Raw genomic sequence first — 26,657 nt, forward strand, 5'->3', positions numbered from 1 at the left:
GCGCCAGAACACTCACCACACATCTCAGTGGGGAGGAGAACAGAGTAATGAAGCCAATTCATAAATGGGGATTATTAGGAGGCCATGTTAGGCAAAGGCCAATGGGAAGTTTGACCGGGTAACACCCCTACTATTAGACATGGAATTATAAATGACCACAGAGAGTCAGGACCTCAGCTTTATGTCTCATCCGAAGAACGGTCCTTTTACAGTTTAGTGTCCCTGTCACTATAATGGGGCATTAGAACCTACACATACTGCAACGTGAGCAGTTAGTGGGGCAGTTAGTGGCCCCACTAACAACATTTTCTGCAGCAACCTTATTTTTTCCTAGGAGGTTTCCAAACCAGGTACTGACTATTTACAATACTTACTAAATATTTAGTAAGCACTACATTTTGACAAAGTCATTTAAAATCACTACATAAAACTTTTATTTTAATTTGGCCTCTTTGTTATTTTTGTGTGTTTATTGGCTTTATGATATTTTAAGCTACTATTTATATTTATATAATTACATTTTAATTACATATAATTAATCTGTTTTGTATTTACTATTTAAAGTATACACACATATTAATAATTTTGGATATTGCAATTAATTCAAAAAAACATTTTTTAATTTGGTATATCTCATTTGGACTTGTGGTAGCAATGTAATCCTGTCTCAGCAATGTAATCATTATATTTAAAGAAATTGTATGTTTCTAGTATGCATAGAGTATGATTAGGTCAGGAAAGGGTTAACAAACATTTAATACTGACCAATTTGTCTGAAAACCACACATAGCTGCAGTAATTCAAAGGGTTCTTTGCACAACAAATTGAAATGTTAACAATATCAGTTGTGTTGATTAGTTAATAGTCATTCCATGAAATTCATTGTTTTTTGAGAACTTCTGTAACACCTGGCATGTTAAAAAATTAAGCTCCAACCCAGGCTCCATTCACAGCATGTACTGCAATCCCCCTTTTGGAAAAAAAATAGTGTACAGTCACATTACATTTCAAAACAGTAGCTAGTCTATGTATTGGATTTTGATTCACATTCTAGATGGCTGCATCAGTATCTAATGCTAGATTTGTACCTTCAAACATTTAGAGAAAATCTGATCCAGGACTAAAAAATCAGATAAACGTCGTGGATGATGTTGCTGATCACTTTGACAGCAACTGTCCTTGCACATCTGTTGCTACTTGCCTCCAAGATGAACAACCCCAGCTTCTCACCTGACATTTACATACTGATGACATTACAGTATCTTTTTTGTCACTTATTTCACTATACAGTAGTGCTCACCTTGAACACCCTGATAAATGTTTGTTTTTGCATGGTATTTTTAGATAATGTAGGCCAAACGCCTACAACTCTTCGTCTAAAGACGTTCACCCTACTTGTTTCAACCACAGATGTGCCAAAATACTGTATCTGGAGTACAAAATCATGCATTTTGTGTAGTGTGGCTTCAAAATGGTAATGCAGACATGACAAGAACTGTAATCACCATCATAATCACATCTCCTACAGGTTAAACATATTGAAGCTCACAAAGGGTGCACTAAAAATAGACAGCTTTGCTAGTCACACACTTCTTTATTTTTCACAGGTGCATCACTGTCACAGATTATAGCTTCCAGAAAGGGAAACGCTGTGCTACTACACTTTAAAGTTAAGAGAAAGAAAGACATTATTGTACTTGACAGGGTGCAGTGCAGGGCAACTAAGCTTTTAACAAAACTATACTGCAGTACATTGCAAAGTGTAATAGAGCAGAATGTAAACATGGTAAAGTGAAAGCTAACCTAGTGAATAGAGACAAAAAAAAGATTATTTTAAAAGCTCACATACTGGCCTTGGTAAACATACTGTATACCAAAAGCAAGTACTGTACAATATAATGGTTAGGACTCTCCTTGGGAATACCTTGTTTTGTTTTAACTAGATCATGTGAAAAGTCGAAAGGTGGAAAACCTTTTCACAAGCACAAAATGTTTAATCATTTTAATTAATAAAAATTAAAATTAAACTCAACATAGAAATATTTATCTAATACAGCTATTAAATAGCCAGTGAAGCAAAATTTTAAAATGATTTCCATAGACCAGCCAACAATGTCCAGTTGCTAATACAAGTTGTTTGCATAAGGATATATTTTTCCCTCCATTGTTCTCTGCTGTTGAATTCAGCGGTATATAAAATTAAAACAAGTAAGACTCGAAGAGCATGAGGAAGGAGCCATCAGCATAGCTACTGCATCAGATCATGCAATTTCACTGTCTGTCTTGTGACCTATAAACTGTTAAAATGAGAAATGGACTGTTGTTGCTGACAGCAGAAGCTCAAATCACAGAGTAACTGTCTCCTAATTCTTGGTTCACTACATACACAAATGGATCCCCAGATTTTCTACCCTACTGCAGTACGTCCTCGACAGCTAACTGCAATGCCTGACTCAATACACATCTGCACTATACTGTACACAGTTTGCATAGTCTACCATGTTTTTGTCTCACTACTACATATTTATTACTGTACTGTATATGTCCCACAATATATTTGTTGTTCCTGTTGTTTTTATTATGTTTGTAATGTACTGTACTCTCTACATTGCTTGTGTTGTCTGTTGTACTGTGTATGTCCAGAGACATCAATGAGAATAAGAATTCAAATGTACTTGTACTGTACATATAACAATAAACTCCTGTGCTCTCTGCTCCCTACTCTGCCTCCCTGGTTTCTTTTGAAAAAAAAAAAATCTGCTACCAGCAACCAAATGGATTGACTGAATGGCTCCTCTAATTAGTACCCAGTTTATTTGAATTATTAGTTGTGTACACTACTTTCTTTCATTTTTGAATTTATTGCATTAAGCGGACTCTGTATTCCACTTCTTACTTGATATTGGACAAAAACTTTTTTACAGTTCTCTCAAAATTTATAATTAAATAAAGCCATTGACCATGGCCCAACTTGGATAAGGGTTTCAGCCCAACAGAGACATACAATAAGAAGATAGTCTTCAGCCTTATGACAGAAAATAGGAGGCACTCATAGAAAAAAAAAAGAAATAGTGTACATTTTTAACAAAGCCTAAAAAGATTATCCACTTGGGCCTTAAGACCACACTTCAGTGTTGTCCTTGGATCAAGTATCTGCTGTAATTCAGATTAAACTCCTCTCATTTGTAACTACTGTATGTTGTTGTACAGTGGAGAGCTCAAGCAGCCATTTCTCAGGGAACAGGACAATGTTGTTATTATTTTATTTGGACAGAATGTGTGTGTATTACAACACACACGTTGCAGCTGTTCTGATTCTTCCCTGGGAAGGAAGAGGAGGGACAAAGGCAGCTCCATACTGTACCTCATTATTGGAGAGCTGAAACCATGGCTGTTTCCCAAAGGTGAAGATCTCCCACAGAATGACGCCAAAGCTCCACACGTCGCTGTCAGTTGTGAATTTACGGTACATGATGCTCTCCGGGGGCATCCAGCGAATTGGGAGCATTGTGTGACCTCCGACCTGCCAGAGAGAAGAGCATTTGTCATGCTTGTTGTGGGCTGAAAGCTTCACTTAGTTCATATACAGTTTGAAAAAGAAGAAAAACAACAACAACCATGACTCAAGAAAAACTTTTCTTTACTCAAAAGGTTGTGGTTCAAACTGTATGATTCAGCTGTGCTTTGAAAAAAAAAATATGCTCAAAATACTTCTACAAAAGGCTAGATGAAAATCAATAAGTGTGATCAACCAATAAGCAGGAGGTGCTTTTACTTTATATCGGTAATCTTCATAAAGTGCTTATGTCTAAGGCATAATGCGTATTAACACCATTTCTCATCGCGCTCATGTGGAGAGCACACTGCACGTGTTATACTGAAGTTAAGGGCAATACTTTTTTTCTCGGAAGAATTGCAGTTAGATAGAAAGCAAATGGCTTGAGGCTGAAGGTTTGTGGAATAAGCTGTGGTGAGTGCAGGGTAAACATAAAGTAAATACAGTGTTTGTGGCTTGAAGTCAGTCAGAAAATCACAGATTTTAGCCTTGGAGACTGAAAGTTCAAATCAATGAGGCCAGTAAGCTTCCTTTGAAGAAGGAAACAGAGCATGAGGAAAAGTTATCTATCGAAATCTGTCTGGCAGGTTTTAACCAAGCAGCGACTTAAAAACAGAATCTCTGTCTGAGCCATCGGCAGACCAGATATTAATCAATTAAATAGTAATGCATTAATCATCACAGCACTCAGCTTAAATTAGGCTGGATTGTTTTGAATCAGGTTCCTATTCATGTCAATTGCTCTGCAATAATCATATCAGTGCAAAGAATGAACAATACTAAGACTTCAGTAGGACCCCAAATATTGCTTCCCTCAAATTTACTGTACATGGTTTCTCTGTATTAATTGCAAAGCTCATCAACACTCTGAATACTGATAGGTAAATTATTGATTGAATATGTTCTGACAAACAAGCCTATATGACATGATCTCACATACAGTACCACTGTAGTTTGCTTGCATACTGCATGCAACTGTCCTGCAGTGTACAGTAAATCTATTGATATTGGGCACTGAGGCATCCCTGCCTGGGTTTTGCTATGCTCATCCTCCTAAACTACTTCTGGTCATTCTCCAATAGGGAACTGCAGGGGATCCTGGAAACATGTGCAAACAAGAAATAGAGTCTTGTCATATTCAAACTCCGAGTCGCTTCTCATTCTCAGATTCCAAAAGTGTCACTTCATGTCAGCTTTCATTGTTCCACTATGGTCTTGCAAAAGTACTGGTACCGCCTGGACTTTGATGCTGGTAGATGGATGTAAGGAATTACTAAGCCTCTGTCTGGCGTGGCCATCCCCCTCAGGAGGCCTCCGTTGTCACAGGAGATGAGTACCACATCTCTTACAAAGAGTAAGTACTGAAGCTCTTCACTGCATAAAGTGCTTGTAGAATGAAAGTATTCCATTCGCTCGGATTGTCACCTACAGCAGAATGATTGTCAATCACTCTAGCTCAATACATATTCACTGGTCAGCTACTGTGGATGTGAAAACAATCCAGAGCTGTAAATGCTGAAAAACAATCCCTCACATTATTCTTTCAATCTCAAGTAATATGAACCGCTGAGTCATCTGTGGGTTTTAAATTAAGAAATTATTTGAGAAAATGTTAAATTGTACTGTAAATATTATTTTTATTATTATTATTATTATTATTATTATTATTATTATTATTATTATTATTATTAAATGTTGGTCATTTCAGTCTACTATTTTGTGGCATTTATGTTAAGGTTATAAAAATAGCTTTAATAAGATTCTGCTGACTTATCAGTAAATTGATTAGTAATACTGCAGATAATATTGGTAATATCAGTAGGTAACACTGATTTCTACAGCTGGACATATTTCCTTCTGTTTACAGGCTTATTTCATGTGCTATATGAATACTCAGTATGAATAAAAAATGGCTTTGGGGATAAAAGCTTTTATTTTGTGATTCAATCAACATTTGCTACAAAACAGTTTATAATCTTGCAGAAATGATTTTTGCCATACATCTACTGTACGTGTTTTTTAAATATTTCTAGCTCATATAAAAGTATTGAGGGATATGATGTGTAACACTAGGAATTGCATAATTTGCATTGTTACCATGTGGACATTTTAACAAAATGTGTGAAATACCTTATAACACATTTACATTATTGATTTATTTCCAGAACATAACATAGAATAAAAATCAACAAATACTAGGATCCTTTGTAAGCATGTCCAGCTCAAGTGGAAGATATTTTTATCTACTTAAAATCCAAGTCTCAAAGGTTTAATTTTGATATTATTGTATCATATAATAATATGGCACAATGTATATACAGTAATATCCTGATCAAGATGCTCAAATCATTTTAATCTAGAATGGAATATATCAGCCTAATGTTTCTTAAGACCAATTTTAAATATACTATATATACATACTGTATATACTGTACATTGATTTTTAGTGGTAGTGAGAACATTTTCAGTTTTTAAAATGCCATAATGCCAGTGAAGTGCTTGTACTTTTGGTCCTCATGTAAATGGTGAAAATTAAATTTCAGATACAAAGGAAAAAGCTATTTGTTTCTTTGAATCCCACAAATCCCAGAATTATTATTTCTATCACATCTCTATCTGCACAAAGTAGCAAAACTGAAACACTGGAAGCTCACATTTGCCTGCAGAGTGTCACACATTTAATATGGAAATGATCATGACATGAGGATGGCAAACTGGAAACATTTGTGCAGAGAAAGTGCAGGATGGGGGTGTTTTTGTAAGTAACAGACACCCCTCAATTAGAGATCAATCCATTTCAGAATTCCCTTTCAAAATCTCAAAGAGGAGAACACTTTATCAGGATCCATTTTGACATATTTGAGATGGACAGAAAAATACAGTACATGTCTGGGATTGAAAGACCAATCACTACCTCAATTGCTCAATCAATCACTAAAATCCAATATGCACTCCTGAATAAGCACAGTACGCATCCTGTACTGTGATGGATCTTCACACTCTCTCATGGATGAAAAATTCTTAAAATGATGATGATGTCTCCAACAGCAATAAACAATACAATTCCTCTTTTGAAATATTTAGATTATTTATTACATACTCTATAATTATCTTTCATTGCATCATATAGTGTAGCTTTACTGTCACTTAGTCTGCCAGAGTAACATTGCTTCCTTTCTGTACATAAAGAGAAAACACTGCACAGATTTTTCTCTTTCTTTCTGTCATTTCTTTGACTAGTTGAGTTAGAGACAAGCTAGCAACTTGCCACATTGGCTGTGTTTGAAGCGTTTAAGTAACATGTTTAGATTTTTTAGATTGACAGATGGGCCTAAGTTAGTTCTGGCCCCAGTGTTTTCTCAGCTCAGTGTTGTGAGTAGTTCAATAAAGATGTGACTGACAAAATCTCTCTTTAGCTCACCGGGCTGGGTCCCTGTTGAGTGACGCGGGAGTCCCGGGTTCGAGCCCCCGACGGTGAGGGGCCGACCTAATGCGGCAAGGGCACCCGCCGGAACCCCCGTTGCGTTACAATATATACTGTAAATTGGTGTCTTTCTTGGATCTGTAAAATGAATCAAGCCAAGTTCCTGAGATGCTGTTTGTCTAGAGCATGGGCTATGAGCCTCCTAGGTCTAAGTGAACACCTCCAGAATAGACCAGAACATCTTCGGTTTGCTGTACAAGAGCAACTTCATTGACCTTTTGGGTGTCTGGGAGTCCTCAGTGACATCAGCGAGAGATACACGAATCCTCCAACGGAGGCCACATCTCCTGTGTGGCATTGTGGAGCACACAGAGGTCACACCAAGAGAGGAGAGTGTACACAGGAAGGAACAGCAGCAACCTTAGTTTATTAGCAATTGGGAATTTTAGTCTGTGTGGTTATAAAATAGTAAATAATGAGCACATCCAAATCAAAAGGAAAAGAAGTATACAAGCTTATGTCAGCATATTGACCTTCCTAATTACAGCTGTTTGTTAATGATTAAGGAGCCAAATGGGGCTCAGCCATGTTAGCACTTTATTAAACTTTCAACTAATAACCTTTTCTTCCACTAATGACTTATTTCTAGTTGATATGTGTGTAGTTTTAAGCTCGTTGCATCCACTATTAAAAAGACCACTATTATTTTGTTGCTCTGTACTAAATGGTTATTTGCTCACTGATAATATTTCTATCATTCTCATTGAGGAAACCTTCAAAAATTCTTTATAATAACAAGGACACATGCATGAAGGCATTTTCTGATTAATATTTTTTAACAGAACTCCTACAGTAATATTCCATGATTCCTATTGATTTCTTGATGATGTTACCGAATTCTATATGTTTAATAATTCAACAAAGCTCTACTTGTGGGGGTGAGGAAAACTAGCAGCGCAATGTGTAGCTGAGAATGGTGTAAATATTGCAGTAAAGTGTCAGTGAAACTACCTGCCCTTCGCTCCATTAAATGCTATACAAAATTGATATAAAGAAGGGGGTCCTCAGGGAACAACATTAGAGTGTTGCTTTTCACAACTCAGCTTCAGTCTCTGTAATTTCAGAGCGCTCTGCTGACTGCAGGACTGCCTACTGCATCCCGGCACAACTCAACTCTGCTCCCTGTCAACCTGCAGTCGTTTGGAGTGGCAGCTTTTTATATAAGAACACACTTTGGCAGGGTGATGACAAACCATACAGCAGCAATACAGCAAAGAGACCGAAAGAGAGTTTGAGAATCCTAAGAATCCTCGAATTCCAGTGGCACAGATCATTAAAATTGCCCCCAAAACAAAAGCAAAACAAACAATCCCAAAAAAAAGTCCAAAAATGAATCTCCTCGATTTATATATTATATCGTTTTAGGAAGATTTGCTTTCATCTGTTGTATGTCGGCACACAAAAGCATTTGACCATAAAAGAACAAAGAAACCGTTTCTTCTTTTTCAGTGCAAAAAGGAGGGAGCGAAGGTGGCAGCAAAAGTATCTATTCATACTTCTCTCTGAGAGACTAGATTAACATCTGCCTTGGTTTAGTGATGCTTGTATTTCATCAACCTTTGGGCAGTACAGGAGTTGAAATGTGGATGAATGGAACCACAGAATGAGTACTATGTGGTCACGTCTCTGTTTTTGAGCACTTCAATTGAATTGTATTAATCAGAATGATTTTCCCTCAGCACGCATCCACCCACATTTCTTTGGCTGGGTAAATTACAATAACCGTAACGCAAATTAGCTGGGGTCTTCTGGAATATCCCAATTTAAATTGGTTGTGCGATGAGACAAATGCCATCACTATCACCTTGGGCTGTATGGCAAAGCGATCACAAATAATATGTGCCAGAGAACACAAATAACACAGCCAGTAATTAGCCATATAATTCCACTCAATGTCATGTCTTCATCACAGCTAGTGCCAGTTAGGAGACAAATTAAACACCTTCTTGTTTGAAAATGAACAGGATTACTGAGCTCCACTTCTCTCCATGCTAGGGTAATTATTGGATTTGTTGCTGGGGATCAGTCAGGCACCATAAGGGATGGATTAGGGCCCCCAGATGAGATGTTGTACACAGGGAATTGAGTGGTTCAGAGTTACCAGTGGGGCACAGCCTGGCTTGATGAGTTGCTGGGTTTTAATGTCATCTTAAGCCTTTCCTTTCTGAGATATGGCCATGCAGTTTTAAGAAAATATATGAAGACCTCCCACAAGCCAAAATGACAAAAACCTCCCCTGCCACATTTATCATAATGTGAACAAAAACATCATGTTTCAGGAAATGTAACGGAAAATGCATGTTTGTAATAAGTCAGCAGTTGGTGTCATGAGGTAATTTACAACTACTAGGATCAGTCAATCACACAGAAATGTAGGAACATGTTTACAGAACTCCATACTGTGCATCAGTAATTCTCTCTTCACAACACAATAATGTTTTATCAAGTCTGTGAAAACAAGACAGTATAAAAAACACAGTTGACTGCAGTTGACGTGTTTATCTGCTGATAGTTGGAAAGGCTAGACAGTTTCAACCTGTCAAAATGACAAATGTCACAAAAGAGGAAAAAAAACAAAACAATGCCGAAGGCCTGTGTTACCTTATGATCATTGTTGTAGCCTACTGCTGCAAGATATGGTACTGTAGCTGCACACAGGATCTCAACCTTAGAGCTTCATGTAACATTGGTTAAGAAAATACAAAAATGATTCACACAAAACACAAAAGGAGTCAGCAGTCAAACAGGCACAAAGGAAGAATTGAGTCAGGAGTATTTTACCCTCTGTCCCTAAAATGAAACACATTAACAATGCATCAGGACCACAATACAGTCACCTCTGTCACACTTGCAGTCATCTCAAATGCATTTAGGTGATTCAGTATCGTTTGTCTTTTTTTTTTCCTTTGAGCTTCTCTACCATGAGAAAAAAGTACCACAAAAACAAACAAAATTAAAATAATTATTTAAACCTACAGTATATACTCCATGAAACACACAAGAAGATGATACCGTGTGATAAAACCTGCAGTAAATGTTCTAGCTTTAATTATGTCCAGTGCAATTTACAACTAACATGACAAAACACAGAAGTACAGATATAATACATTAAGATAAGAAACCTTATCTTATGCGATTTTGTTCACCACAGAGTAGTTACAGTATAATTGCAATTGTTCAGATTCATTGTAGTAAACTAAGTACAGCCACAACTGCACCATAACCTCTGTTGACAGCAGTATTATATATCATACGTAAAGGTGCTGTGGCTTGCCCATTAATATTTCCTATGCTTATGTTCATAAGCAATGTGTGTTTTAATAAATAACTCTATGGTAAAGTTTCAGTTTCTGAAAAAAATGCTATAAGAAGCCAACAGTCTACTATAATGACAGGAAAACAAGGCAAATGTTTCTTTGCCTAGAAACCTTCTCATTTCTCCCTTCCCCCACACACACAATCAAAAGAATTGCAGCAGAGTGTAGCTGTCCTGTATGACTGCAACAAGAATGCATCTGAGCTTCACACTTAATAGGCTGCAAAACAGCCATGTCTTTACTACTGACAGCAAAAGATTGATGCTTATTGCAACTAAAACGTTATAACAAGCTTCTTTTAACAGTCTGTTGACATAATTTCTCCCAGTGTCTGACAAATTGTGATACACAATTGCAATATGTCTCCTAGGTGGATGTTAAACAACGAGGGTTACTGCGCAGGGCAACTTGTGCTCACTTAAACCTGTAATACTACACTGTATAAATTGCTTGGACTAATGGAGATGTCCATTAATTTTTTTCAAGAGAAACATTTCTTTTGCATCAGACATGGGGGACAGTCCTGTAATCAGATGACTCAGTGAGAACACAGAACACCTCATTCCATGACCCGATACTTAGTGTGGCTCCTTCATCATCCTGACAGAGCCCTCTGGTCGGGCTGATGGAGGAAGCATCAGCTATCAGAATCTCATCATACCCTCAGATTCCCTCTCCCTGCACAACTGGGAGCAGACATCGATATGGCAAGTCAGCGATGTGAAGGAACTGTGTACTGGGCAACTTCTTCCTTCAATTTAGAATCACTCCATAGAGGGAATGTGTCCAATACACTTTATGACCTTCTAATCTCTCAACTCTGTCACTATCTCAGACTGTGAATCTGGCAAAGATGCTATCAGTCTCTGAAGGCCCTGTTTCCCAACCCTCACCTATTTTACATGTCACTTGTCAGCTTCCCAGAAGCACATTCTACTTGTCTGCTACTATGTAATTTTTAAGGAATCAAGAATTTTTTTTAAATGTATTTTTCCCTTTAACCTCCAGTGTTGTTTATATAATGATCTATAGTGTAGCTTGTTACAACTGGTTGCCAGAATTGATATACGGTAGTTATATCTGCCAATGAATTTTGCACATATTGTACAGTACAGTACACTGTATAGTCAACATTAACAGAATGACGAAAGTACAACAGGTTGTACAGCAATGCTCACCCAATTCCTGCAGAGTTTCAAGAGTCACTCTGTCAGAACCATTTATAGATTTGCAATTCCTCCTGCAGTGCAGTTTCTAGTGCAGAGGGTAATCTCGGGTCTTTTCCAGATTTTATTCTCTAGTTCATCTCCGAGGTGAGATCAAAGTCAAGGTTTAGACAAGTCTATCAGATACTGATTGTCTCTAAATTTCACACATGGACTTCTTTTCTTTAAAATCTCAGGACATGTTGCACTTTACAAAATAAAAAAAGAACCAACTATCTACAATATGGCCACAACAGCATACTGCCACTTCCCCCTTCAAACGTCAGGGCATCTCTCTGAGGTGCAAGACAGGTCCAGCTACACAAGCAACGTTCCACTGAAAGTAAACAGTGCCTAATACTCCTTCTATTTACTTCACCTCACCTTTTAGTCCTGGGACCACTGGAGCTATTTCAGTGTAATATGTATTGTCATGGACTTGAGAGTAGGCCTGCCTTAATATCCCTTGTACTTGCAGTTCTCTGTAAATAGAAAAATATTGTAACATCTGTGGTCTGATCAGGTTTGATGGATGATAGTTTAGAGGTCAGACAGTCATCTGTTTTTACAGTGTTCCATTGTTTAGCTGGGCTTGGTCTATTGTTTTTAGTTTCCCTGGCTTGGATTCTAGTCTGGCATGTTCCAGTCTTACACTTCTAAGCTTTATTGAACCTCACGGATTATGGATTTTGACAAAACTGAAGACTCTGCTGATTATAAGATCACTTGATTGGCAATGTACAATTTCTTGTGTTAGGAATTTGTCTTTTCGCATACCCCAACTTCCTCTCCATGAGACACACAGACAGGGAGAGAAGCTTGGGGTCAGAGCACAGGGTCATCCATTCATACAGCACTCCTGGAGCAGTTGGGGTTAAGGGCCTTGCTCAGGGGCCCAACAGAGTAGGATTTCTCTGCCAGCTGCGCAATATGAACAAGCAACCTTCCAGCCACAAGTACAGAGCCTTAGCCACAGAGCCACCGCACCTCCCCAATCGTACTGATTGTACTGAAGGCCCTACATCTGATTTGGGACTAAATAGTATTCCATGACAAAATCAGTCAACTTTGATTCAGGTGCCTGAATGGCAGGAGCTGAGTCTAGGAGGCAGATGGCAGATGGCTTTTCAGTAGTACAGTAGACCTACAACACTGACCCAATATATAACAAAATGACTTATTGTACAATATATTACTGAAGTAGGCTTCGCCCCATATGCTTGATGCTACAGTACAACTGTAGGTTTAATTTATTTTTAACCAGCACTGAATTTTGATATCTCTACGTCCTTGAAAACCTTGAAAAGACCAGATTGGAGCCATAGACGTAGGTGATATTAACACGCTGCAGTAGTGTCTTTAACTGTTGGATGACTACATTTATAATGAGAAATGTTTACAATTTGAAGGCAGAGTGCTACAGAGTCAGAACATTGTCCATAGTGCATGTGGCAGCTATAAGCTGTGACATCTAATGTAGGCATTGTAGTATAGAAATGTTCTTCACAGAAAACTGGTACATCATATTATGTCAAATGTTTCAGACATACTGTAGGTAGCAGTTTTTAGTCAAGGCAGAGCAGAGCAGTGTTCATGTCTGATTGCTCAAGCTGGTCATGGGCATTGATGATGAAAGATGTCTAATCAAATTAAAACTAAAAAATGAATTTCTATTCTAACAGTTACTCTGTTTATATTCTAAATGTAACACTACAGAACATACAGGTATACATTGTGCACTACATTGTGTATACAGGTATACATTGTGCACAGTCTGTAACTGTAAATTCTGTAGTCAAAAACAGGAACTGGTACTCAGTGTCTTAACAGCAATAACTAGATGTAAAATGTGTTCAGGTGGGTAGCTGTGTCAGCATGTGTAGACTGCAATGGAACAAGGAAGGGTTCATTCCATGCTGAAAAGAGAAGATAAGAAACTCAACATTTCAGCTGTGGAGCCTTCCTCAGGTAGAAGAAGGTGACCTGATGAAGGCACAGCCAAAACGAGTTTCTTTTCAGAATGAAATAAACCTTTACTTGTTCCTTTGTAAAATGTTTTCTTCTATTAATGGGGGGGAATGTACCCTAAAACCTTTAGGCTCAGCAAACACTAGGGGGTGTAAACTGGCTATTATTGACTCATTCCCCAACTGTCGCATTTTTAAGGCTCTATATTATAGTGATCAATTAACATTCTCCTGTGGCATTAAAACACATTGGGCCAGAAAACACATTAAGCAAAGTAAGAGGTTTGAAAAGGGATGGAACTTTTATCTCAAAAAATGTAGGATGTACATTTGTATGAATGAAAATGATTTCCTGGCTGTTACAGCATTTACAGACTTTTCAGAGCATTAAAGAAGGCCTTTCATTTCATGCGCATGTCACAGTTGTGCTCCTGAAAGCAATTAGATAGCCTAATGGATTCTTTTCAGAAACAGAACATTTTTTTGGGGACTTTCTTTTCAGTCCAGCCTTGTTTGCTTAAGAGTTCAACAGATAATGGTTTGCTCATTCTACAGTCTTACCAACAGCAATACAATAAGATACATTAGTGCCCTCCACATGACAATCCAACTATTCCTTTTCAAGCGATTTGAGTCATCACAGGGGCCTTAAATGTTTTAAACCTGTATTCCTACAGCTACAAATTGAGTGAGCCAAAAAACAAACACCTCATGTACTCTTGGTGGAAATGTAAGAACATGTCACATTGCACAGCATGAGCAAAGCTTGTACTTTTCAAGAGAAAATTGCAAAGCAATGAAAATGATGTCACTTTGTCCAGTTACAAACACTCTTGTTTCTGAAATAATTTCTCTATTGGTCAAATTGACCCACTCAATCAATTAATTTATGTCACAGTTCTCATTTGTTTACCTACGACATTTGATCTGTGGAATTTGAAGTGAAATTTAGCAGAATGTACAAATGTGGAAATGAAAGATCTTGGACAATATCCAAACAGGTTTTCTCTTTACATTTTTAACAACACAATGTGTCTTATTTATCAATGCATTATTCATATTGAATTGCAAAACAAGGACAGACTGAAACACAAGTGGAAACTATGTGGAAATGCATTTAAAACTGAGAACAAAACGGCACTTTTTTAACTCAAATTGTTGTGGGAGTGTGGGACAAGCTACCAATGCCAGGCCATGATGTTGAAGCTAATAATCTAGTTCAATAAACACCTGGATGAGATCCTGGGATCAATTGATTACTGCTAAAGATGCTAAATGGGCCAACTCTCATCTCCTCTCGTCTACGATAAGATAGATAGATAATACTTTATTAATCCCGTAGGGAAATTGATGAAAGATAAGATAAGATAAGTCTTATGTTCAGTGAATTTAATATTTTTAATTTATAAGTACAAGGATAAGGAAATGTTGTACTGTATGCAGGTTTGTCTGTAAGAAGAAAGACAAGCAGATGCCAGATTGACACAAGCTCTCACCCTGTAGTAGTCAGTGCTGTAGATGTCTCTGGACATCCCAAAATCCCCGATTTTCACCAGCAGGTTGTTCCCCACCAGGCAGTTCCGGGTGGCCAGGTCCCGGTGGACGAAGTGCTGGGAAGCCAGGTACGCCATGCCCGAGGCGATCTGTGTGGCGATGTGCAGCATCTGAGACAGGCCCAGCTCTGCTTTGCCCTGACGTGGCTGCCCATCCACCAGGATCATTGCATCGGGACCATGGGCTCTGCGAAGGGGGAAATGAAATCACACATCAGAAGAGGTTACCCAAGTCTCATACTTGGAGCCCACAGTCTGGTGGTTATTTTTGTAATGAAGGTGTCTGCTATGGTATTGAACCCTGCATTGAATTAATCATTTGCACACATTTATCTTGTATGTTTATTTTAAAAACAAAACTCAATTTCTCCAACGGTTGACAAATTAAAATCAGGTACAAAATTTCTTTATGCAGCTGTAAAGTACGCATACTCAGGTTTAATTTTAAAAAAGATGATTACTTAAATTAAGAAACTGAGAGCTCAGCTACAATACACCAAAATTCTCAGTCTCTACAACCAGGTCTGGGAAACTGTGAAATAATAAAATGATTATTCTTTTAAATTAAATATTATCCTTCTTTAAAATGCAGTAAAAGCATTTATATATTCTCCATTAATCTGGCTTGAGTGGTAGCTAGGAACTGTTCCTCCCCATCATTTCTAGATAGTCACCAGTTATGATGACTGCTGGCTTCCGGGAACATTATCAGCTGATGAGGTCATTGAATTAAGTTTTTGTACAATTAATGATTTGGAGCCTTCAGATTGCTCTATTGACTTATTTGTTTCAAGCACAGCTTCCCAATAGCATCTGCTTTGTTTAGAGAGATTTTCAAGGCATGGTTTATTAAAGTGCTTTGATTGTGTCTGCTGTGTGTGTATGGACTTTTTAGCATTGTGAAAAAGGATGGAATCAATTCATGTGGCTTTTGAGAAGCAAATGTCTGTTGCTGTGGTTTGATGCAAAACCATTGCAGACACACATGAATATTAGAGCACAGCACAGTGTTAGCTGCTTGAAGCAAATAATTTTCTATAACCAAACAATTCAAGGACAAACCCAATGCAAATGTTTCCTATTTCCTTGAAAAATATTTTGCTGATATGCTGTACTATATGCTGCATAGCACATGCACGGAGAATACAGAATATCAAGCCTATTGTACAGCTACTGAAAGAGCAGAAACAAATGGCAAGCATGTCATCCATAGCAGGGAAATACAGTACTGTACAGGTATACAGTATACAGATATTTTATGGTAGCCAATTATTAGTGATTCATGGTAGTACAGTAAATATGCAACACAATGGGAAATACAGTAAGTTAAAAAAGGAACATGTGTCTAATACTGTATGTTTGTTTGATCCTTTTTTAGAAAAAAGTCTTAGTTTCCATTTCCAGGACCAATCTTTTCCCTGGAAGTGACCTGAACATTCGTATGGTTTCTGTAATTGACAGCACTCTCATCTGATTGCATTCTGTCTCCCTACTTCTTAACAGCTTACATCTTTTTAAGCTTCCTTATTCAATGGCATGTTTGTAGTTTTGAAGTTCTGTAGCAGGTTATTTTATTTTTCCAGGACACAGTGCAACTCCTCTCCCTCAGGCTCCTGACTTGTTCACAGGAATGAAGAAACAAAATTCCACATTTTCTTCAACAGCTGTTGATCTTACGGAGAATAATTCAGCTGTTATAAGCTATTTTATTACCTGCTGAACTGAGCAAATAAGGACATCTTTGGAGACATCTGCTGCTTTTTCATGACACAATGACAATGTGTTGGGGAATACAGATTCTATTTGTTTCGCAATCTTAAATATGAAAACAAAAATCAAACTGAAGGCTTTGCAGTGGTGAGCTGGGGCTCTGGGGTTAGAGCAGGGGATGCTAACAGGGTGAACAAGCTCATCAGAAGAGCTAGTTCTGTCATTGGGTCTGACCTGGACCCCCTGGAGGTAGTAGCCGAGAGGAGAATGGTGTCCAAACTAGAGGCCATCATAGACAATGTCACCCATCCCCTCTATGACATGCTTGTGAGAATGAAGAGCACGTTCAGCAATAGGCTGATCCAACCATGGTGCGACAGAGAGCGCTACAGAAGGTCATTCTTGCCTTCTGCCATAAGACTGTACAAATCATCCACTGTTTGCTGGGCAGGGCCAAACAAACATTTGGACTAAACATAAAACTCTCTGCTTACATCCGTTTGTTTCCTGTTTACAACTGTTTTTTGTGCAATGTATTTATTTAATTATAATGTGCAATACAACTTTTGTGTACTGTGCTTTCAGGTCTGTTTTTGTATATTTTGTACTGTGGGCAACTCTGTATAATGTTAATGTATCCATTTTTTACTTTTTACTGCACTTTTCACTGACTGTACTGAGTCTATTGTATGTATTGTATTGTTGTATTATTGTAGCACTGCAATTTCCCTCACAGGATCAATAAAGTATCTATCTATGCTCCTAATTCAGGTAGAATGTGAGATAATTATCTGTGCCATCACACAAACAGTTCCTGTTATGGTATATTGTAGCAAATGAGCATGGCATGGTTTGTGTATTATTGTCATGTGCCAGCTAGCCAGTGCCAAGGAAAATGCCTGTCAGTTCTGACGTTGATGGGTTGCACAGTGTTTAACTGCAAGCAGGGACCAGTGGAGCCCCGATGTGTGATAGTCTAATTACATTGTATTCAGGATGACCAATCATGCTCGGATTTAATTGATAAAACAGGTTTTGACTAGTAACCAGTATGACTAGTAACCGGTGTGTTGTGATTTGATGTTTTGATGTGGAAATTTTGTTCAGTTCAAGAATTTTTTAAAAATGGATATGCTTAGTTTCACGATCATAAGCCCTTTTGTATTTTAGTTGATTTCATGCACCTGCCCCCTGTTTTGTCCATCTTTCTTTAAGCCGGGCCCTGCATTGGGAGACAGACACCCGGAGGCCCGCCTAGCATCAAGTCGTCCCACGTCCTCAGCTTGAAGGCTTAGGCTTCCTAACGGCATCCGGACCAAGATGAGTCCGGAGCTCGGAGCGCCTGGCCTCATCAGTCTATTTTTAACTTCCTTGTTCCTGGTTTCATGTCCCCATTCCCTCTTTTTATTCTTGACTTCGTCTTGGATGGACCTCTCGGTTTAGGACCTTGGACTGCACTCTGGATTCCCCCTTTAGGACTGTTTTGGATTTGTTCACCTCCGCCACGCCCCTGAGCACTGGATCACCCTGTCTGCCATCCAATCCTGCTCCTACTGTGCTTCCCTTTAAGTCTTATTCCAGTCACTTCCGGATTATACCATCTGCATAGGATACTAAACTACTCATCATGACACTGAATGTCATGCTAAATTTGCATCTATCAAAATAATTTATTTTAAAATATGTTTTTGAATGTTGAGAATTCAATGAACATTCAACTTATGTTGAATGTTCATAAGTTCATATTCATAAGTTCAGCTTCACAAACTGAAGGCTAGGAACACAGGAGCTTCTTCACTTTGATAATTTGTATAAGGTGTATGACCATGACAGATATATTTCACCATATATTAATTACACTGACACAACTAACAGTTGGATTTAGTGTTAGTGTTGCAATAAAATAACAGCTGGGCTGCCTTCTTGGTTTACAAAGGACTGCATTTTCAAACATTTCTATCCTGCTGACTCTTGAATTACTCTCATTTATGGTGGGTTTAATAAGCCGAGCAGTTGATGACTTTGTGTGGCCCTTTAAAATACTGTATCAGTGTCCAGTCAGGTGCAAATCGAAAGCAGCTTTGGTTGTTGATGAAATCAGCCAGGATTCAATCAACAACCTTAATGCAGTAGTTCATAATAAGAAGATGTGAATACGTGGGTCACAAAGCCATATTGGGAGGTACCAGTTTTTGATACAAATTAAATGTCTTGTCTGTCCCAGTTTGAAGTTACCAAACTGCATTGTCTTAGACCATACAAAACATGACAAAAATAAAAACATCAGAGTACAAGGGACCATCACATTGAATGTTTGACAGTGTGGTCTAGCAAATTGTATGGGTGTTTCAATAGTTACTGTATCTGTATATTTCTGCTATTGCCTCTCTGTCCTCTGTATTGTTTTACATACAGGTTGTGAAATTTGACTATAAAAATAAAACAAAATTTGGCTTCTACTTGGAATTATGATTTTTTATTTTATACCCATCTTATATGGAATCACCATGGCAATTCATCATTCATCATTTGCAAAATGCACAGGTCCACAGTCCCTTAGTGCCGGTTAGAGAAAGGAGAATCCCACAATGCCAACACTCAGGTAAAATGTATGTTTTTGTTAATTAATTTAGAAAAAAGAGTACACAGAGTTAACAGACTTTTTAAAAACGTATGGGATTACATTATTACTTTCTTCCCTCTGTAATACTCATTTAATCACTTGACAACTCATATCTAAGATTACTAGGTTGTGGCTAAGACACACTTTTTAAGGTTTAATTAAAATAGACTTTTTTGAAAATCTAGCAGAACAATTAATTTGAAAAGGCATCTTTTTTTTAATGCAGTGTGTAGTTTTATCTCACATTAAAATCTCTCACTGTTTACATTATAACCTGTTGCAGACAATCCTGTTCCCAGCATGCAGCCTGTGCCAGAGACCCTGAGATACACACCTTTGTGCCAATGTGATGTAGATTTATAAATGCTGCCACATGTTTTTTTCAACTCAACCGGAAACATACTTCTTTTTTAAGCTGGAGAATATTTGAGTCTTAACCAGTGTGAAGAAAGAATGGCAGAGGTAGAGTCCAAATCCTATTAGTATAAAGTTTTCTTCCCAGTGTCAACACAGCCTGTAATCTCTCTAATAGTTTATTCCCTTTCCCAAATATGGCCTATCAGGAGGAAACAGTGGACACATTTCAAAGAATTCAGCTTTTTTATTTCTTCCTTCTTGTTAAGCTGGTTTCTAGTGAAATAGCCAGGTCAGCCATTTGTGCACAGGAAGATTGAACACTTTATATTTAGATTTAGATCTGAAAAAAAAAAGATCTGTTCAAAGCACAGACTGCCTGTTGCAATTTGCTTTTCTTCTTCATTTCTGGAGGCAACCCAAACGCCTCTTGCTGATCCTGAAATCTGTTTTGTGTGGTGGGCTCTTGGCAGTACACAGGACAGAACTCCTTCAGTTCAGTCAGCTTCACAGACTGAAGGTTAGGAGCACAGGAGCCTCTTCAATTTGACTCCATGTACAAGGGTTATGACCATCACAAACACTTGAAGAGAAGGATCTGGCTTTATTCTGCTGTGCCAAATGCTCTGATGATTGTCCTCCATAATTGGGCTATTCCATACATACACTGTATACCACTTTTGCAGTAAAATTCATTTGCATCTTTGCTTTGCCTATTTTTAACTAGTACTGTAATTAGTAACAAAATGTTGCCAATTTGCGAATAAAATCAGTAGTTCTCTTCTAGTGTTTTTTAGTGTGCTGCTACACACTAAAAGAAATAAGTTACATACTGTATACTTCAAATTTTTTAAGACTTGAGTAAAGGCAGTCCTACAGTCAGCGTCAATCACTGAAATAGAATGTTCTCTTATTAATGCTGAAAATCTCCATCTCCATCATATCATACATTATTCTCAGGAAGAATAAGGCTCCTAATCTGCATTGATTCAACAAGGAAAAACAGTGGCTTGATAACAGAGTACTGCTTGCTGGGACACAACAAAAACGGGGTTAGAAGAAACCATTCCAATTGCTCAGTCTGTAAAGGCCCATGGGTGGGACATGTTTTCGTGACCAATAGTACAGAAGAAAAGAATCTCTCCTATGAAAGCAGCCAGCTGTAATGAGGGGCTTCTGAGGAATAGTGCAGGCTTGGCTGAGCTCGCTGGGGTTGTGGGCTCTGGAGTTAGACAGGTTTTCCTCAGACCCTTGTGCGAAATGGACCCCCTGTGGCTGATTATCTGTGAGCCAATCTAAATATGTAAAGTAGCTCTGTGTGATTTATTCCTCTGTAAGGCCATCCTTATTAAAGGAAATGTTTACGTTCCTTTGTCAGGCTGTAACATCACTAAAAAGTAGGAAATCCTCAGGAAGGGCAACATCAATGACACAGCAATGGCAGCACAATGAGACAATGTGTACAACATCATAGAAGAGGACAAAGTACAAAAGTGTATCTTGTTAAAAGGGAAACCATGAGTTAAAAGTGTGGCTCTATGGACATCTAACCCATATTAGGCTGTTTACGAGTGGCTGATAAGACAAGAATGAAGCTGGGATTCTGAAAGCAGAACCTGGTTGCAGAAATGGGAGAGGCTGCGAGAAGTAAATGAAATAAATCTTTTACCTCAAGAACTTGTTTAGGTCCCCGTGCTTCATGTACTCGAAGACCATGATAAGGGGATCGTCCTCCACGCACACCCCATAGAACTTGACAATGTGCTCATGCTGGAGGTTCGTCAGCAGCTCCGCTTCCCTCTGGAAGTCCTTCCTTGCCACATGAGTGGGGTCCTTTAGTGTCTGCAAGGTGAAAAGATGGACTGTTCGTTCGGCTCTTAATGCGCTTTCAATTGTATTTCACCTCAACGTAGGAAAAGACAACAGCTCTCTATTAAAGCGATGAATAATTGCATGCATTAGAACAACAAGGCTTGGGCTTGTGGGGATTGCATTATGGCTCCATCCTGGAGAAGCAGAAGGGTTTTGAGAAAAATAAATATAGCTAAATACTTCTGTGTCAGCCATGTGTGAGAGCAGACAAAAAAGGGCGCAGTTGACTTATAAGTTTAAAACCTTGTCTGGGTGTCTCTCTGGGTGTGAAGAAACATTGTCCTTTAAAAACCTGCAGCTAAATGAACAACAAACAGCCTGTTTTTTTTATTCCTCGTTACTTGAAATTTCACATTTCTCAAAACTAATAACAAAGTCTGTCCATACGTGTGGTAGTGAAGCTGTGATTTTTGTCAATTTCAAATTGGAAAATGAAATCAAATACCCATCTTATTTATCAAATGTAAGAATCTTTTGAGATGATAAAGTTTAATACGTGTCTTTAAAAGATGTATAGACAAAAAAAAATGCAAAGAGCAGAGAGGTGTTGTTTGGATTCTGTCGTATTCAGTCCACTGAGTGTTCTAAGTGAGATTGATCACAGCATCTGGCCATCTTCAATGAGCAGATATTTGGAATTTATTTTACCACCCAATTAAAGTCTCTTACGTAGCTTGATTTGAGATTTGTATTGACCTGAAAAGTGCACACTTTTCCCTGTTCTTTTAAAACAACTGACGTGCAGTAGCAGTGTCTCCTAGTGTGTTGACATACTCTATATAGCATACCTTCTCTACTCTAAATTATCATATGATGCCTGCAATGCATATATAAGATCATAATAATTGTACATAAGGCTGTGTCAGGAGAGAGAGAAGAAAAAGAAGACATGGGGGAATAGAGACCCAAGGAAGTAAACCCAGAGCTTAACTGAACTGAGGTAGTGTTGGGGTGAAGTAAACTCAAATGCACATTAAAACCTACCTCTAACTCACAAGATTTTCACTCCCCATTATTTTGTACCCTTTATTTCATTCTGTTGACATAAGATTTTGCACAACTGTTGCTGTTTTGCACATTACCTGTTACCTGTTTTTGTTTTGAACATTATCTGTTGTTATTTTGCACATTGCCTGTAGTCTCTGTCTTTCTTTTCTTACACAATTGTATTGTTGTTTTTGTACTACTTACCTTCTGAGAGCTAGCTAAATAGCATCTCATTATACCATATACCTGTGTATGAGTATAATGACAATAAACTTGAACTTGAAGTACCTTCATATTATACAGTGTTTACAGTGTTATACTGTCAATGGTCCCCTGAACTATACTACTACAATCAGGAAACTTTCATGATACATAAACATCTCCAACAGGACAAAGCAAGGAACCCTCCAGTCTAGATGCCCTATGGTTTTCCCTTTTGATATACTGCTAGAAATCAAAACCATTTATTTGATGAAATGTCATAATGACCCCACAACAGCAGAACCTCTCCTCAGTATAGCATTCAATTATTTGCTTTATTAGAGCTCCCTGTGGATACAAAATATTTTCTTTGATATTTTATTGTGGTATAGCAACAGGAATCTTCCTCTGCTCCAGACCAGTCTGTGCCTTCACTTTCTGAATTTGAATTACAGCAGCATTATTGACGTGCTAATCGGCATTGAAGTAAATATTGCTTTGCGTTAACATATTGTTACAACGGCACAGTGTACATAAATTTTGTTTCCCCACAGTGCAATGAACCAGATTATTATTTATGTTTTAAACCGTTCTGTCTCTTTGGAGTGATTCCAAATAATGTATCAGAGTACTTCTATAGTATTTGAAGCTAGAACAAGCAACAATTTAACCTGTGCAAGTCGTCTTCAGTCCTGGGAGATTTGTTTTCTGTTTTTTAGCTACTGTTTGTAATGAAAAAGTAAAACTTACCTCAATACAGTGAAATTCATGATACAGTAAAAATTTTAATTAGAACATCCAAAAATATTTATGTAACATAACTTTTCTAAATACACAATGTACATAAAATAAAAAGTGTACAATTACGTACAGTATGTTACCTGTCTGACAACCTTAACACTGACTGTACAATATTTTTATCACCAGAGTACCGCTTGGTCTGGTTAAATTGTGTAAAAACACAATACATTACTTTCACAGCTACATTTGAGAGAAATTGCAAAAAAAAAAAAAATTGAAATTAAATTGGAAAGAAACAGAGATACTAAAAAGTTGCAAAACCATTTTAATATTTAAATAAACTTTGCAAAAACGTTTTATATACTGTACTTCCTGACAACCTTTTCAGTGTTTTATTCATGTTTCCCTCCAATACTAGATATTTGTAAATCTAACCTCTGGGGAAGATATTTTTGGAGGACATGATACAGGCAGCTGTACTGACCCTTTGGAGAAATTCAGATTAATCGATTCGTTGATTACTTCAGATAGAATTTAAAAGAAAGCAAATTCTGAAAATTGGAATTTTGCAGGATGTGTACTGTACATGCACAGTAGATGTTGAAGCAGGTACTGTACAATGGCTGTGGCAGGATGTCAAGTGCAATCAGAAGAGGGGAGTGAAATGAAAAATCACCAGTCAAAAAGAAACAATGGGGACAAGCTTAGGAATCAAGCTCCCTTGCTGTATTTTATGAGGTGACTATTGTAGTTTATGGTTCTATTAATAACTATTGTCTACAATTTTTAATTAAACCTTTTAAATCTAAAACAGTTATGAATGTAAAAGTTCTTCCATGCAAAACACTTAATTTCTAGCTACTGTATACACTTGGCAATGCCTTCATTACTGCTTTAAAACAAAACCTCAGTTGGCTGAGTTTACAGTACATCTAGAATAATATTACTAACCCTTATCTAGAGGGACTTGAACAATGGACATTCACTGGAAGCTCCGACTATTGTTTTGTAAGATACAGTATAATTTCTACAATTACTTTGACTAGGTTACTCAACACATGGCACAGTCTTATATTAATGAGAAAATCCCAAATGCCTCATGAGCTGAGAGATATTTAGATGGATGGTGGCTACACTGCACAGATGGAAAGGCCTCTATCCCTATCTGGGATGCCCTTTTACTCCCATGTCACTAAATGCTGTGTCCCCACAACCCACCTTTACAGAATCCCAAGCACCTATGAAGGTAAGCCATCTGCCCTGTGGATCCCTGCAAATGGCTTTCCCAATAATCAAAGAACTCTGGAGATGGGAGAGATTCTTTGAAACCCTGGAACTGTATTTTTAATGCACAAGCGCATGAATTCCAAAAACTCTTCCAAGTACTGTTAGAGCTGTATAGTTACTACAGCTGTAATTGATCTTTCCATAATCAGCACCCATTCTTGACAATTTTGTCTGTTTCAGTATATTCACCACAGCCGTGTACCATGCGCTGTGTTTCACGGGGGGCCCAGAGTATACTCTTCCGTCATGGCATGTGATTTGAAAATACAGTATGCTCCAATTTCTGTTTCCTAAGGTATCTTGACAATTATGTTAACATGAAGGACAAGACACATGCACTATGATAATATATATATATACTGTATATATGAAGGACTGAACAGAAACAAAAAATCAGTTTTTTTTACATGGAGAATTTTACATTCTGTATGCAAATTTACTCAAGTTAGTGAGAATGAAACACTGGATAAAAAATAAACAATGCATTCAGCAGAGGGCATCTACATTACCTTGTTTTTTTCCAGGTCTATAAATCGTTTGGAACTGAAACCTTTGAAGACTATGGCCCCATCGGGTGAGTCGATCGTTCTTCTCCATATTTTTCAACATCCAGGTTAATGGCGCATGATCCGTATACAATACAAACTGTCTTCCCAACAAATAATATCTGAAATAGTCAAGGGACATTCTTTTTCTATTGTCGGATAATGTTTCTCTGCTGGGTTTAACTTACGGCTAATATATAAAATAGGGTGCTCCAGTCCATCAATTTCTTGTGACAGTATGTCTCCAACCCCAATGTCGGAAGCATCCGTTTGTACCATGAATGTCTTGTTAAAGTCAGGCACCTGTAAGACCGGTTGAGAAGATAAAGTTGCTTTTAAGTCCTGAAAGGCCCTCTCTTCCATTTCTGTCCATTTTATTTTTTCAGGACAGCTTGTTTTTGTCAAGTCATGCAGCGGGGCGGCAATGGAGGCAAATCCTGGAATGAAGCGGCGATAATAACTCGCAAGTCCCAAAATCGCTTGTACTGTATCTGCTTTTTCATAGACGGTTTAGGACAGTTTTCGATCTTGGCATAATCATAGGCATAATCAGGCATAATCATTCCTCTCCCAATCGTATAGCCGAGATATCTGGCTTCCTGGGCCCCAGACAACATTTATTGGGATTGGCTGTTAATCCTGCTTCTCGCAAAACTCCTATTACTGTTTCCAGGTGTTGTAGGTGTTGTTCCCATGTCGTACTATGGATTACGACATCATCTAAGTAGGCAGCTGCAAAATCACAATATAGTATTTGGTCCATTCAATGTTGAAAAGTAGCTGGAGCTCCGTGTAAACCAAACGGTAGGACCCAATACTGGTATAGCCCCCCAGGGGTGGCAAAAGCGATCTTGGCTTTAGCTTCTTCAGCCAGCGGCACTTGCCAATATCCCTTCATAAGATCCAATGGACTGAAATATCGGGCGTTACCTAATTGCTCGATTAACCCATCAATACGAGGCATAGGGTATGCATCAAACAGCGAGATCTCGTTTAACCTTTAGAAATTGTTACAGAACCTTATAGTTCCATCCCGGCTTGGGTATCAATACTATTGGACTAGACCACTCGCTATGGGATTCCTCTATTATTCCCATTCTTACAATTTTTTCTACCTCTTCCTTAATTAATTTCCTTTTGGCTTCCGGTATTCAATAGGGAGGCAACCTTACCCTTTCTCCTAGTTCTGTAATAATCTTATGTTGGATGAGGTGGGTTCGACCCGGTGTCCTGGAAAAAACATCTTTGTTCTGTG

The 26,657-nt window shown here is 38.0% G+C and overlaps 1 protein-coding gene across 1 annotated transcript in view; it reads right to left on the reverse strand.

Moving 5' to 3' along the window:
• The window catches only part of LOC148659328 (NT-3 growth factor receptor-like), a 259,803-nt gene that overhangs the window by 4,937 nt on the left and 228,209 nt on the right, over window positions 1-26,657 (reverse strand). Inside the window, exons 14-16 of the mRNA XM_088641439.1 lie at window positions 21,439-21,611; window positions 15,026-15,269; window positions 3,365-3,523 (exon numbers count right to left, since the gene is read on the reverse strand). Coding sequence (XP_088497565.1) covers window positions 3,365-3,523; window positions 15,026-15,269; window positions 21,439-21,611 — 576 coding nt within the window. The remainder of the gene's footprint in view (window positions 1-3,364; window positions 3,524-15,025; window positions 15,270-21,438; window positions 21,612-26,657) is intronic.

The sequence above is a fragment of the Lepisosteus platostomus genome, chromosome 7 (genome assembly GCF_059453375.1).
Source record: "Lepisosteus platostomus isolate fLepPlt1 chromosome 7, fLepPlt1.hap1, whole genome shotgun sequence".
Lineage (NCBI taxonomy): Eukaryota > Metazoa > Chordata > Actinopteri > Semionotiformes > Lepisosteidae > Lepisosteus > Lepisosteus platostomus.